The sequence below is a fragment of the Sphaeramia orbicularis genome, chromosome 22 (genome assembly GCF_902148855.1).
Source record: "Sphaeramia orbicularis chromosome 22, fSphaOr1.1, whole genome shotgun sequence".
Lineage (NCBI taxonomy): Eukaryota > Metazoa > Chordata > Actinopteri > Kurtiformes > Apogonidae > Sphaeramia > Sphaeramia orbicularis.
In genome coordinates, this window is record NC_043978.1 from 34,330,219 (window position 1) to 34,343,145 (window position 12,927).

At 39.1% G+C, this 12,927-nt stretch overlaps 2 protein-coding genes across 2 annotated transcripts; both read left to right on the forward strand.

The window, feature by feature from the left end:
* The first annotated feature begins 738 nt into the window (after positions 1-738).
* Positions 739-1,999, forward strand: LOC115413303 (rho-related GTP-binding protein RhoV-like). The gene is made up of 3 exons (XM_030126045.1): positions 739-1,133; positions 1,226-1,284; positions 1,371-1,999. Exons 1-3 carry the CDS (start codon positions 968-970, stop codon positions 1,818-1,820), a joined length of 675 nt encoding a protein of 224 aa, XP_029981905.1. The 5' UTR covers positions 739-967; the 3' UTR covers positions 1,821-1,999.
* A 1,849-nt stretch (positions 2,000-3,848) lies between these two features.
* On the forward strand, positions 3,849-12,744 carry LOC115413300 (zinc finger FYVE domain-containing protein 1-like). The gene is made up of 11 exons (XM_030126043.1): positions 3,849-5,262; positions 5,354-5,858; positions 6,751-6,965; positions 7,150-7,256; positions 7,349-7,457; positions 7,570-7,667; positions 7,911-8,028; positions 8,144-8,314; positions 8,533-8,713; positions 8,819-8,932; positions 10,551-12,744. The coding sequence occupies exons 1-11, from the start codon at positions 4,753-4,755 to the stop codon at positions 10,781-10,783; spliced, it is 2,361 nt and encodes a 786-aa protein (XP_029981903.1). The 5' UTR covers positions 3,849-4,752; the 3' UTR covers positions 10,784-12,744.
* Positions 12,745-12,927: the final 183 nt, after the last annotated feature.

Below are 12,927 nucleotides of genomic sequence, written 5' to 3' on the forward strand. Positions count from 1 at the left end.
TAAATGCTGAGTTTTTCTTTGGGAAGTTTAACTTAAATAATTACAGTCAGCAAAGAAGATGAAAAAACTTTTAACTGGGCAAAGTGATAAGAAAATTCCTTGCAATCAAATGTCCTTGGTACCAGTTGCTTCCAACACACAGAGGTCATAGTGCTCAGATAAACTTTTCTTCTACAACGTGTAAAATGTTTAATAAGAGGTTTTAATTTATTATTTGCATGTGAAAATTTTGTGTGTGGAAAATTACGTATACTGTGTATTATTCACCGAATAATAAAAAGGAAAGAAAGGGGAGCCACTTGTGAAGCATAAGGTGAATAGAACCACTGCTGGAGCAACAGCGCCCTCTGTAGGCCAATAGTGGAATTGCAACTAACTTTCTGTTCTGTCCACGGAAAACATGTAAATTTATCAAAATCTTTTTAGAAATAGAGTGCTTCGACTACCTATATGCCGTATGTACAGGATAGTAATGCACTTATTTATGTTGGGTTTGCACACGCTTTTATGGGCTGTACATTTGAGTAGGACTATTTGGACATAGAAAGAAAATCAGATTGCATATCGGGTTTTTGTTTTTTTTTTTTGTTTTTTTTTTGGTCGGACCTTTGTTTATTAGGGTTGATTTTACAGTTACATTATGCAAACGTGCAATCTCTTTAATCAGTAATTACCAAGGACATATATATATTTCCTGTGCTTCCTTTCTGATGGGGGCCCTGTGAGGTCCCTCCATCGGTGGTCAAACCCTAAAGGGTGGGTCTGACTATGTAAATCTGCATCAAAAGGAAACCATCATGTTGGGGGGTCTTCATCTGATTGGACGCTTTTGTTTTTTCAAATCGAGGTGTCAGTTGCTTTACAGGCACCAGTGGGTCTCTGGGGGAGCAGACATCTTTTACAGTAACACGTATCAGTGCATGGGCTGTTGAAACTGTTGGTGTAATGGAGTAAAAATATAAGGAAAATGGAACAAACCTGTCAGAGGCTGGATAAAGTCAGCAGACTGAGGGATGAAGTGAGCTGCATGTTGGTAGGTGATGGAGCTGTGGGGAAGACCAGCATGATTATCAGCTACATCTTCAATGGATACAACAGCGAGTACAGGCAAACAGCTTTTGATGTTTTCACTGGTAAGTTGGAAAAGTATCTGTTTATATGTGTCATCGTCATGCATAATGGTACATGTTTTAACTAATAAATAATAAAAACTTTTTTCTTCCAGGCCTAGTGCATGTAAATGGAGTTCCAACTCGTATCAAACTTATTGATACTGCTGGACAGGTAAATATCATAAACCACTGACCACCACAAGCTGATGTAAGTGTTTGATTTTTTGCTTTACATCTGATGTAATTTGACCTTTGCAGGAGGAGTTTGGTCATCTCCGCTCCCTGTGCTATGCCCATGTGGATGTCTTCATCCTCTGCTTCAGCCTCGTCAACCCTGTGTCCTTTGACAATATTACCTCTAAGTGGATACCACAGATCCGAGCTCGCAACTTGACCTCTCCCATCGTTCTGGTCGGGACTCAGTCAGACCTTTGTCATGATGTGGATGTCCTTATTCATCTGGACCAGAGGAACTCCAGACCAGTGCATCTGAGGCAGGCCAGAAGGCTGGCAAAGCGGATCAGAGCTCATGACTACATGGAGTGTTCAGCTCTGACACAGCACAACCTCAAAGATGTGTTCGACTGTGCTATTTCTGCTGCTATGAAGCAGAAACACACTGGCACCAAATCCAAAAAGCTCAGTCTGTTTAAACGTTTAAAGACCTTTTCTTACTGTGGATGGAGAAAAGTTTTCCAATTTATCTGAAATGGGATCTGTGAATGGACTGAATGTAATCTACTCAGCAGATTTCCAACTCTATTAACTATGCATTTATATGAATATATTCCTCTGCAGAATGTGAGTTTTGCACTAAACCAAAACGAATGGGGATCAAATGTGACACTCTTTCCCCATAATTCACTGCATTCAGAGTATATTCCTCTCCTAGTTTGGTTTCATGTGTTTGTTGCTGTTTATATTTGTGTGTGTGTGTGTGTGTGTGTGTGTGTGTGCGTGTGTGTGTGTGTGTGTGTGTGTGTGTGTGTGTGTGAGTTAGCAGTTCTGTAATAAATGTTCTCTATCATACAAATGATAGTTTGTAAAGTCTGCTTCATTAATAGATGTGAAGACAGAGAGAAGATCCCACAGTGTTCTACTGTCAGTGAAGAAATGGAGGGAAAACACAAATGCTATTTAGGACAAATGGTCACCTGCTGCTTCTTTGAAGCGCTTCTTAACAAGACAAAAGCCATTTAAGACTGTCCTCTGAAAGGGTTATGTTGGGGCATGTTACTAGTTGTTAAAGTCTTGATGGATGAAGATGGGATTTTTTTGTGATTTCTGTATGTTTTACCAAAAATATCACATTTTATTAAGAAAAAAATATTACAGGCTATGACGTTTTACCTCATGTGTTGCATTTTTTTATGTACTGCACACTACAAAGTGAGATTCAGTTGAACCAGTGCTCATATAGACAGGAAAGACTAAAAGTGGTTTTATCACTTAATGTTAAATTAAACACATTTAAATAATTCAATGATCACATTTAAGCAATTTCAGCAGAAAACTAAATCTAACAATATAATACTTATTTGGCTGTAATAATGAAAAAGTACGAAAGAGTATCTGATTTCAATCATTTTAAAAAGTCATCCCAATTTTATTGCTTTTTTAAAATAGTGTTTCATGAGTAAATACATTTAATGGTCTTTAAAGATATTTTGATGATGTTTACCGCATCATTTCCATGCATTACAGAAGTTATGGGCTATTTAACAATACTGTTTATGTAATTTTTTTTCACACTGACAGATGTTATTGCATTAGAGTGCAATAGATAAAGGATGGCAGCAAAATGGCATGAAGGACACTGAATATTTGATAGATGATCAAGCTTAAATTAATTATTTTAAAACATTCAGAAACAAATTTTAACAATTGCTTTAAGGGTTGATCCTTGTGAAATGTATTTAATATATTCAGTACATGGGGTGTTTAAGTGCATTTGATAAACTTTTAAAGATACATTTGAAGAATACATTTACATATATACACAAAACATACTGGGAATGGATGTTGGGACTTCAGTGCACATCTGAGTTTAGGCGTTAAAGATTCTGACAGATGGGCAAGGTTGTGTAACTTTGACGCCGCACCCAACAAATCCGCGTCTCAGTACAGACTGTACATGAGTGTGGAAAATGTATCCCACTGAGTCAAATTTGCTAACTTTGAGTGTTTGGTCCATAAATCTTGGTAGAATGTGACTGCATGTGGCAAATGTTGGGGTGTGACTACATATCTGAACCAAAGTTCTATAAATATAACTGGTGCAAATTTTACAGCATCTTTTCTCCATCATGTTACCAAATGTGGAGCTGAGCTGCAAATTTGACATAAACTGAAAAAGTGACCTGACTATTGATTTTTTGCAACTTTAAATCTACTCAGTGTTGTGCTGCTTGGCTTACTATATGTTTTAGCATCCAATAGCCATAAAGAAAGAAAAGAAAAGAAAAGAAAAGAAAAGAAAAGAAAAGAAAAGAAAAGAAAAGAAAAGAAAACTTGTGTTGTCATTAATAACATTATAGTAATAGTTGGAAAGAAAGAAAGAAAGAAAGAAAGAAAGAAAGAAAGAAAGAAAGAAAGAAAGAAAGAAAGAAACTGCACATTTATGACACAGAATACTGCCTTATAAAACTCCATTTCCCATGATGCAACCTCACCTCACCCTCCTCTGACCCTGTGACTGAAAATAATCTGATCAGCTGATGTGACCTGGCAACAAAATAACGTAGCTAGAGAAATCTGCCAGGGAGGGGGCTGAAGAACAAAACAATGACACGGCTCGGAAGGATTTAAAAACAGCAACACTTTTTAAAAGACTTTTAAACGTAGTCGAATCGCGGATTTCCCTCCCGTTTTACGTGCAAGAAGTCGCGGATACCCGAGCTTTTGACATCGACTGGCTGTTGTTTTTGTTGATATGTTACACCTCAGTTGACAGACTGGAGGCTAGCTGCTGGTGTGAACGGCTCTGAACTGTTGAGGCTTACTCACTCGCAAATAACAGCTTTCTTTGGGGGAAAAGTTCAAACTATCAGTCGAAGCCAGCTAGTCGTAAGCTAAGTATTCTTCCTTTGGATCAATCGAGTTAGCCTGTGAGCTGTTTGCGGTCAGTTTGCTAGCTAGCCTGTTGTTAGCATCAACATTTGCACATTCATCTTTTCAGGGAGAGTTCATTGTGTTGGTTGTTTCTGAGTATCTGCACTTATTTCTGTAGTATTTCAGAGTTTTATATGCTGACCTTAAATATATTGAACGTTGCAACAAATAGCGAACTTTGATGCACGAACAAGAGAATTGTTATTAGCAAAGACACACCAAGTGTAGCTAAACTCGACATTTTTTTAAAAAAAATCTTGATTCGCTATTACTGTCATTGTAAAAGCCTTTGAAGTGTTAATATTTTGTGTCTAAATTATATTTTTTTGTGGATGTGTTGTTAAAGTGAAATTATTAGTTCTCTTAAACATGCAGCTGTTTTAAGCTAACTTAGTCACTGTTTTTCAGCAGTACAGTTGTCAGTATTACGACATTTTGTGCATTTTAATTATTGGACATTACTGGTGCTGCTGTCAAAGCTGGTCCAATAAGCACTGCTTCTTTATTTAACTTCACCTTGTGTGAAACGATGAGTGGGCATGGCTCATCTTCTGAAAAGGGAGTCAACACTAGCCTGATATGTCAAGAAAGTTATGCCTGTGGTGGCTCTGAAGAAGCTGCTTTTGAGTGTGATGAATGCAGAAGCTTGCAGTGTGTTCGCTGTGAGCTTGAGCTCCACAGTCAGGAACGCCTGAAGAACCATGAGCGAGTTCAGATAGGTCCTGGCCACGTCCCATACTGTGACAACTGTAAAGGAGGTAATGGAGACAGTGGCAAGAGGCATAGAGCTGTGGTTCGCTGCCAGAACTGCAAAGTTAACTTGTGTCAAGACTGCCAGAAACGCACCCACAGTGGAGGCAACAAGAAGAAACACCAGCTCACCTCTTATCCTCCACCACCCAAACCAGCAGGGGTTAACTCTGCACAGACTTCTGCTCCACCCGCTGTCCAAAATGCTGATGACACCAAATCTCAGCATGCAAAACTTTTGGAGAGGGTTTCCAGCTTTCTTCTAGTTGATGAGAATGAAGAAATGCAAGTAAGTTATGCCATTCACTCATAAACACTTGGATAATCTCTTAAATGTGTGTTTCTTTTACTTATTCTCACTTTGTCTTATTCTTCTTAAGATAAAAGATGAAGCTTCATTTCTAAAGAAGCTGAACTGCAACCCAGACCAGCTGCTGAAGGTGGTATCCATCTTTGGAAACACTGGAGAAGGGAAATCTCACACCTTGAACCACACATTTTTCATGGGGAGAGAAGTGTTCAAGACATCTCCCACACAGGAGTCGTGCACAGTGGGTGTGTGGACGGCCTTTGACCCCATCCATAAAGTTGTGGTGATTGATACAGAGGGGCTCCTTGGGAACAGTTCCAAACAGGGCCAGAGAACCCGTCTCCTCCTCAAGGTGCTCGCCATCTCTGATCTCATCATTTATCGAACCCATGCGGACCGTCTCCACGACGATCTCTTCAAATTTCTCGGTGATGCCTCTGAAGCTTACTTGAGGCATTTCACTAAGGAGCTGAAGGCCACAACAGCTCGCTGCGGTCTGGATGTCCCACTGTCCACTTTGGGTCCTGCGGTTGTCATCTTCCATGAAACAGTTCACACTAAGTTACTAGGTTCAGGTAAAAACTATGATAGATCTTTTATTCCCATGTGCTCTTATTAATTACTTGGACAGTGATTATTTTGTCAGTTATAAATCTATAAATCATTGCATTTTACCTCTGTTATCAAGAGTGCAAATGTCCAGTGTTGTAAGGTATGTGATGCAGTGCAAACCAGCAAAATTACAGGTTTAACAAACATTAGCTTTGAGTGTTAGGTATTGGAATTCTAGCCCTTTGAAAAATGTGTAAGCACTTGTTTTTGGATTTGAGAGAAATGTGTACACTGTCAGGAAGTCATTCAGGGTGAAGATCATAGCTTTTTTTGAAACACTTTTTTGCTGTGCATGTCTTGGTGATTTACATTTTCTTAACTCTTACTTTACATAGTGAAAGGAAATGAAAACCAACTTGCAGAGACTAGTAATTTGCCTGAGAGTAAACCCTTATGGTGAGTGTGCTCACTATAAGGGTTTGTAGTTTTATTTTAGGTTTGCATTACCTTTGTGCTACTAGTGTGGGTTTCTTTTAAGAGAATGCCCTCCATTGCAAAGCCACAATTAAATTTCTGACAAAAATAGAAGACCTTTACTGTAGTCTACCTTATCTTGCTGCTTTACCTGGGTCATGTTTCATGTACTGTCAAACTGATGTTCACACAAAATAAAATAGTTGTGCAGTTAATTTCAAATGAATATGAACACACATGTCTTAAACATTAATACAGTAAACTATGGAAGGTAAAGTGCAAAGAATTTGTTGTGCTAGCACTTTCCTTAAAGATGGCAAGAAAAAACAAATGTAAATAGCATGTTTTATTTGATTTTAATAACCTGCGTTTTGAGTATTTAAATTTACTGCAGTATTGTTTTTGTAGTCAACAAAACTCTGTGTGTGTTTGTCGTTTTAGATAAGTCATCCGAGTCAGTAGATCGGCTGCTGTTGGAGCGCTTCAAGAAGGTCTCTCGTTTCCCAGAAGCCTTTAGTTCTGTTCAGTACTGGGGCACACAGACCCTCAACCCCCCTACTGACTTCTGTGGCCTGCAGAATAAACTGGAGCAGCTCTTGGATAACAACGCCACCCGCTCCCCACGCACACCGGTTGTCATCTTCAAAGCCCTACAGGTAGGGCTGGGTCTACTGTACTGTTTATTGTCATAAAAGGAAAATCAGAGTAAACTAGATACATTGTTGGAGGTTTCTGAAATTGGGTGAAATAATACGTTTAGATGCACATAACGTTTAGTTTACTGTTAAGTGTTTGTTAATTATTTGAGTATATTTGTTTTGATGCCTGATTTTCCTCCAGGCGCTGAGCGAGCGCTTTAATGGGGAAATTGCAGAGGAGCTGGTAGCTCACAGCTGCTTCTTTCCTGATGAGTACTTCACCTGTTCCAGCATATGCCTCAGTTGTGGGTCAGTGCTTCCTGCTTTGGTAACCTTTAAATCCACAACCATCCCTTCTTACATATTTCACTTAACATTCTGACTTAATATTGTCATCCCAGATCTGGATGCAAGAACAGCATGAATCATTTAGGAGAAGGATTGTGCCATGAGGCAAAACATCGCTGTCGTTACTCTGCTCAGTATGATAATCGCATTTATACCTGCAAGGTAAGCACAGTGACTCATATATATTGTTAAAAGCACACTTTGAATACTTATTTCTCCTGTTCCACCACCAGTGAGCAGAAAGGTAAAATGACGGTGTGTTGCATCATTTTAGGCTTGCTACGAAGGAGGAAATGAGGTCATAGTTGTCCCAAAGACCTCTGCCTCCTCAGATTCTCCATGGATGGGCCTTGCCAAATATGCCTGGTCTGGGTGAGTAGGAGACTTATGACCTGGAAGGTCGTATGTAACCAGGCTTTGGTCTGGCTTATGTTACCTATACTCAGCCTAATTTTAGCAAGTGTGTCCCAGACACTGACCTAAAATCTCATTTTTCAATTCACTCTAACCTACTTGTTACAAAGCAAAGCAAAAAAAAAATTAAAAGGTCTACTGCTTTAAATTAGTTCTATTATTTTATTTGACTAAGACCAACATTTTTATCTGCATGTGCAGGTATGTTATTGAATGTCCCACCTGTGGAGTGATCTATAGAAGCCGTCAATACTGGTACGGGAACCAAGACCCAGTGGACACGGTTGTCCGCACTGAGATCCAACATGTATGGCCAGGGGTAAGAGGAACATGTTTTTAATCTGATTATCTGGTAATTGGATCTATTTCTTTGTTATTGCTTATGCATGCTAACCTATAACAATGTTTTAATATTTATCTCTTTGCAATTGCAGTCAAATGGCTTTTTAAAGGACAATAGCAATGCAGCACAGCGTCTTCTGGATGGAGTCAACCTAGTGGCTCAGTCTGTGTCAGAGCTCAGTGTTAAACCTGCCAAGGCCGTCACCTCTTGGCTGACTGATCAGATCGCCCCGGCCTACTGGAAACCCAACTCCCTCATCTTGGTGAGTGACACACACAGCCCCACCCTCTGCAACCCGCCACTAACGGCCAAGTCAACACTTTCATGTCCAGAGGGGATGTTTACTGCCTGTGGTGATCTGTGCTATTACACAATCTGTTTGCAGGTCACAAGATAAAACTTGGAGAGTTGCAGATTGCACACTCTTTCGTCCTGCTGTCAGCCAAAAAAAATGATCTTATTTTTTTTTTTTCACATAAGGTGTGCCATAAGTGTCACACAGTCTTCCAGGACAACGACACCAAGCATCACTGCCGTGCCTGTGGGGAGGGTTTCTGCGATGGCTGCTCTTCTAAATCTGCACCCGTTCCCGAGAGAGGCTGGGGTCTCGCCCCTGTCAGAGTGTGTGATGTCTGCTTTGAACAAAGAGCTTCTTATGCAGGTACACACATTCTCAGCAATGTCAAATATCCCCTATTTTTTGTCTCTTTGCACCATTAAACATTTGAGAAAGTTTGGCTTTAACAAGGGTTTGTTCTCGGTGCAGAGGTGATTGAAGCAGAGCTTGAGGAGGAGGAAGGTGGAAACCTCGCAAGGAAGGTTGGAGAAGCAGTGACAAACACCATAGGGGTCGTGGTCACTGCTATTGACATCCCACTTGGTGAGTGTTGAGCAAAACAAAACCTCTACAAGGTTATTATGTAAGAGGAGTAAATGACCCAGTAAATGTGAGTGTATGTACACATTGCCCTCTGGTGGTAGAGGCAGATTGTGCTTATTTACAGAAGACAGAAAAGGAGTGAGGTCTTATTTCTAGTTTGAACTTTCAAAGATGTTAGGCAGTAATCTTACCAGCCAAGTCTCCCTTATATGGAATATAGAATGCCCCAATGACCTAGTTGTAATAAAACTTGTAAAATATCCAAAAGCTCACAGATTCCCAGTCATTTGGTGTATGCCATAAAAATGAAACAAGCATTTCAAGGAAACAAGTGCTCAATCATATGACTAATGAGTTGAAAACAGTCCAAATCTAAAGATATGCCCACACGTTTTGAAGAAACTCATGTACGTGATACTGAAATTTTAATAATTTTGATATGATATAGTTTATATTGTATAGTCGATAGCGCTGAAATGGTAGAAGTGATTTCTTCTCTAATAGAGAATTCACATTTGTCATACATTTATAATTTTTGCCAAGAAAAAATGTTCTTACACTGCAAATTGAAATCCTCCTACACACACTGCCACAGAGCCAAACCCTCCCTTTGACAGTTGTTTCAGGACATATCAGCAGCAGCACAGCCACATTGTGCTCTTCATAATGTTTAACACAGACTGTCAGTTCTTGTGTGTGTTTCTCAGTCTTAGTGCAAAGGTGAGGCTCAGCAGATGACCAGTCATCACCTATTTCGTTTTATGAGTCTTCCTATCACATGTTGTGAACTGACCTTTTTTTGTAATTTAGTTAAGACTTACTGATATTAATGTTTAGATATCTCTCACAGTGCATGTATTTTTAAATGTGCAACAGTGATTGTGCTTTTTTTTACTGTCTGCAATTAAAATATGCACCTTAGATAAATTTTTATAGAGAGGCTAATGTTTTTATGGTATGTTTCTCTCTCTCTCTCTCTCTCTCTCTCTCTCTCTCTCTCTCTCTCTCTCTCTCTCTCTCTCTCTCTCTCTCTCTCTCTCTCTCTCTCTATATATATATATATATATATATATATATATATATATATATATATATATATATATATATATATATATATATATATAGCTTAATGCATGTCATGTGAACAGAGCATCCACTACATAATCTCTAGACTGAATGTGGCTTTTTGAGGAATAACTTAAGTGAACATTATAATATATAATCCTATTTTTCTCTAAATTTGTTGTTACACACATCTGTCATTAAAAACATAAAATCTGTATATTATTTTCAATATATGACCTCTGAGGACCGATATGTATGATTATTTAGGCAAAAATAGTTCTTATCATGATATCCAACACTACCCCTTCCTCTGAGGAATGTCTGCTCAAGGCACGACAAAATTTGCCCACTTATTTCCAAATCTAAACCTGGTTTCAACGTTTCCATGGATACCAGAGACAAGGCAGCTAGGACTTCAGACTCGGAATTACAGTTATTTCAAACAGGATTGTAGAAGAGGCAGAAGCGCAGAATGAAATTCTAACCGAGAAGTGAAGGGCCTGTAAGTGCCTCTGTTTGTGTCTGTGTATTTACACCATGTGTTCTCTTTAAGGTTTAGTGAAAGATGCAGCCCGTCCTGCCTACTGGGTGCCTGACCAGGACATCCTGTCCTGTCACAACTGCCAGCGCGACTTCACTGCCAAGCTGTCCAAGCACCACTGCCGCGCCTGTGGCCAAGGAGTGTGCGATGACTGTTCCCCGGAGCGCCGTCCGGTTCCGTCGCGGGGCTGGGACCACCCTGTGCGCGTGTGCACCAGCTGCAACCAGAAACCCGGGGAACTTTAACAGGGATGGCCTTCCTTCCTCAGATCACCAGAGAGAACCGATGGCTCACTCAGCTCGCAGTCTGTCACTGCTATACCTCTGTTACTACAAAGGTTCTGTCTTGTATCTGTGGCAAGGAAGCTTTAGTCAGACATAGGACATTTAGCAGATTTGGGATTTCAGAGTTCCTGTGGCCTTTTAGAACAGCCAGAATATGTGAGTTACTTGATCGAGTGTGAGGTCGACATTTCCACTCAGATTAACTGAGTGAATATTTTGATTCTTATTGACACAAATCCCAAATTCTCTGTTACATAAGGCTGTTGAGCTATTTTTCTACTATCGAAAAATATAAAAAAAAAATATGTATCATTTAAAAATATTAGATAGCTGAGAACCCTGTGGGGTTGGTTTGATTAGGTTTTAGTAATCCTTATCATTGAGCATTGTTTTTCTGATGTCGTATTGTAATGGCAAGGAGAAATTTTATATCCATGCAGATATACCTGCAGGTTCCTTTGCATGCTGTATTGCAACATTTTAGTTTTTGCACTAAGCCTTTTTTCAGCTGTTATAGGCTGTTGCTTACAATGGCCAAAATCCAGATATCCAGGTGATTAACCAGTACGTCATCAGTCCTGCACTGAGTTAAAAATCTCCAGTAGTTCTAGTGAGGCGGATATCTGGTGTGCCAAAAATCATTCAGGTCACTGTGTCTGTGCTTGTATAATGTTAATATTTGATCATGTACTTCGTGGTTGTATGAAGACATAGAGCTACGTATGTTAGAGGAGTGTACAATTGAAATGTGGAAGATTATTTATGTACTGAAGATGAAATAAAAGTACTTAGCATTATTTTTTAGCACTCTGGCATGCATGATAGTTTGACAGAGATTCATGGCCTTTTATTTATTCAGAGGGCAGTCTCTGAATAAACCTCACAATCTCTACCAAGCGGCATTTTCTGTGTACACGTCATAAAAGTTATGTATTTCATGTCTCAGCTTTGTTTTCATGACACATTAAATTGTTTTCTAAGTATTTATAGACACTCAAATTTGTCTTCAGAGCACTTACCTTCACACCTCCAGGTCCGTATATGACTGGATAAGGACTCCTGACAAACTAAACACATTTTTGTTGTTTTGGAGCTTCACAGTTGTTTTCATCTGTTATTGAACTATGTTGTATTTTTTTTTCCAAGTATAATTGCTGTTTATGCTTGACATTAGTTACTGTATTAATATTTATATACTTTGTAGTGACTGTATGTGAACCACCCTTTTTTCTCCATGTTGTTGGTCAAATGTGACAGTTGGCAGGATGCTGAAACACATTTAGTTACCGAGAGCTTTAATTTTTCAAAAGTACATCTTGCATCATTACTATTTTTTATGACTTTGTAATGACATCATCACATCCAGAAAGCATACAAAGCACAAGGTGATGCCTTTTAACTCATATGGGTGTATTTTATTGTTAAAATGAAAATGTCTTTGTTGCTTGTAAGCTATGTAGATAAAGTTACATCTCCCTTTGCCCCTTAAGTGGAACTATTGGTTATGATGTCTGGGAAGATGTTGTGTCTACCTTGTCTCAGAATAGATTTATGCGTCTGAACATTGCATCATACACACCCTCCTCTCAAACGCAAATATTGCACAGAATATAATAGGAAATAGATCATGTCAGATTACTTGTACTGGAGTTCATTCCCATGCAAATGTGTGCAGCGTGTTGGTTCAGATATCTTTTGTGGTGTTTGAGGGATACCTTTCCTGTTCAGTGTTTTTGAGTATGTCGAGTGCTATCATCAACACTCCTCACCTACAAATCAAACAGGAATGACTCATGAATTTTAAACTAATGGAAATATAACCTAACTTGAAACATTTATGTGCGGGTACCAAACTGGTGGAAGATTTGCATAAGATTAAAGATGTATCAGATCCCATCTGTCAAAATGTAATCTGAAATTGCCTCCATGTCTTTCATGTGTGTATTTTTTTGTGTAAATCTCTGTGTCAAACCACTTATTGTATGTGGGAGGAAGAGATTGTGCATGCCTGTGTATTAAGAGCCTTGCTACCATTCCTCTCCAACGCTGCGGCTTCAGATAAAGTGAGGGAAAATTATTTGCTTGGTGCTTATTGATGATGATAA

Coding starts and splice junctions, on each gene's coding strand:
- LOC115413300 (XM_030126043.1), top strand. CDS start 4,753: ATGAGTGGGCATGGCTCATCTTCTGAAAAGGGAGTCAACACTAGCCTG. Junction 5,263..5,353: donor ATGAGAATGAAGAAATGCAA/GTAAGTTATGCC, acceptor ATTCTTCTTAAG/ATAAAAGATGAAGCTTCATT. Junction 5,859..6,750: donor CACTAAGTTACTAGGTTCAG/GTAAAAACTATG, acceptor TTGTCGTTTTAG/ATAAGTCATCCGAGTCAGTA.
- LOC115413303 (XM_030126045.1), top strand. CDS start 968: ATGGAACAAACCTGTCAGAGGCTGGATAAAGTCAGCAGACTGAGGGAT. Junction 1,134..1,225: donor AGCTTTTGATGTTTTCACTG/GTAAGTTGGAAA, acceptor TTTTTCTTCCAG/GCCTAGTGCATGTAAATGGA. Junction 1,285..1,370: donor TTATTGATACTGCTGGACAG/GTAAATATCATA, acceptor TGACCTTTGCAG/GAGGAGTTTGGTCATCTCCG.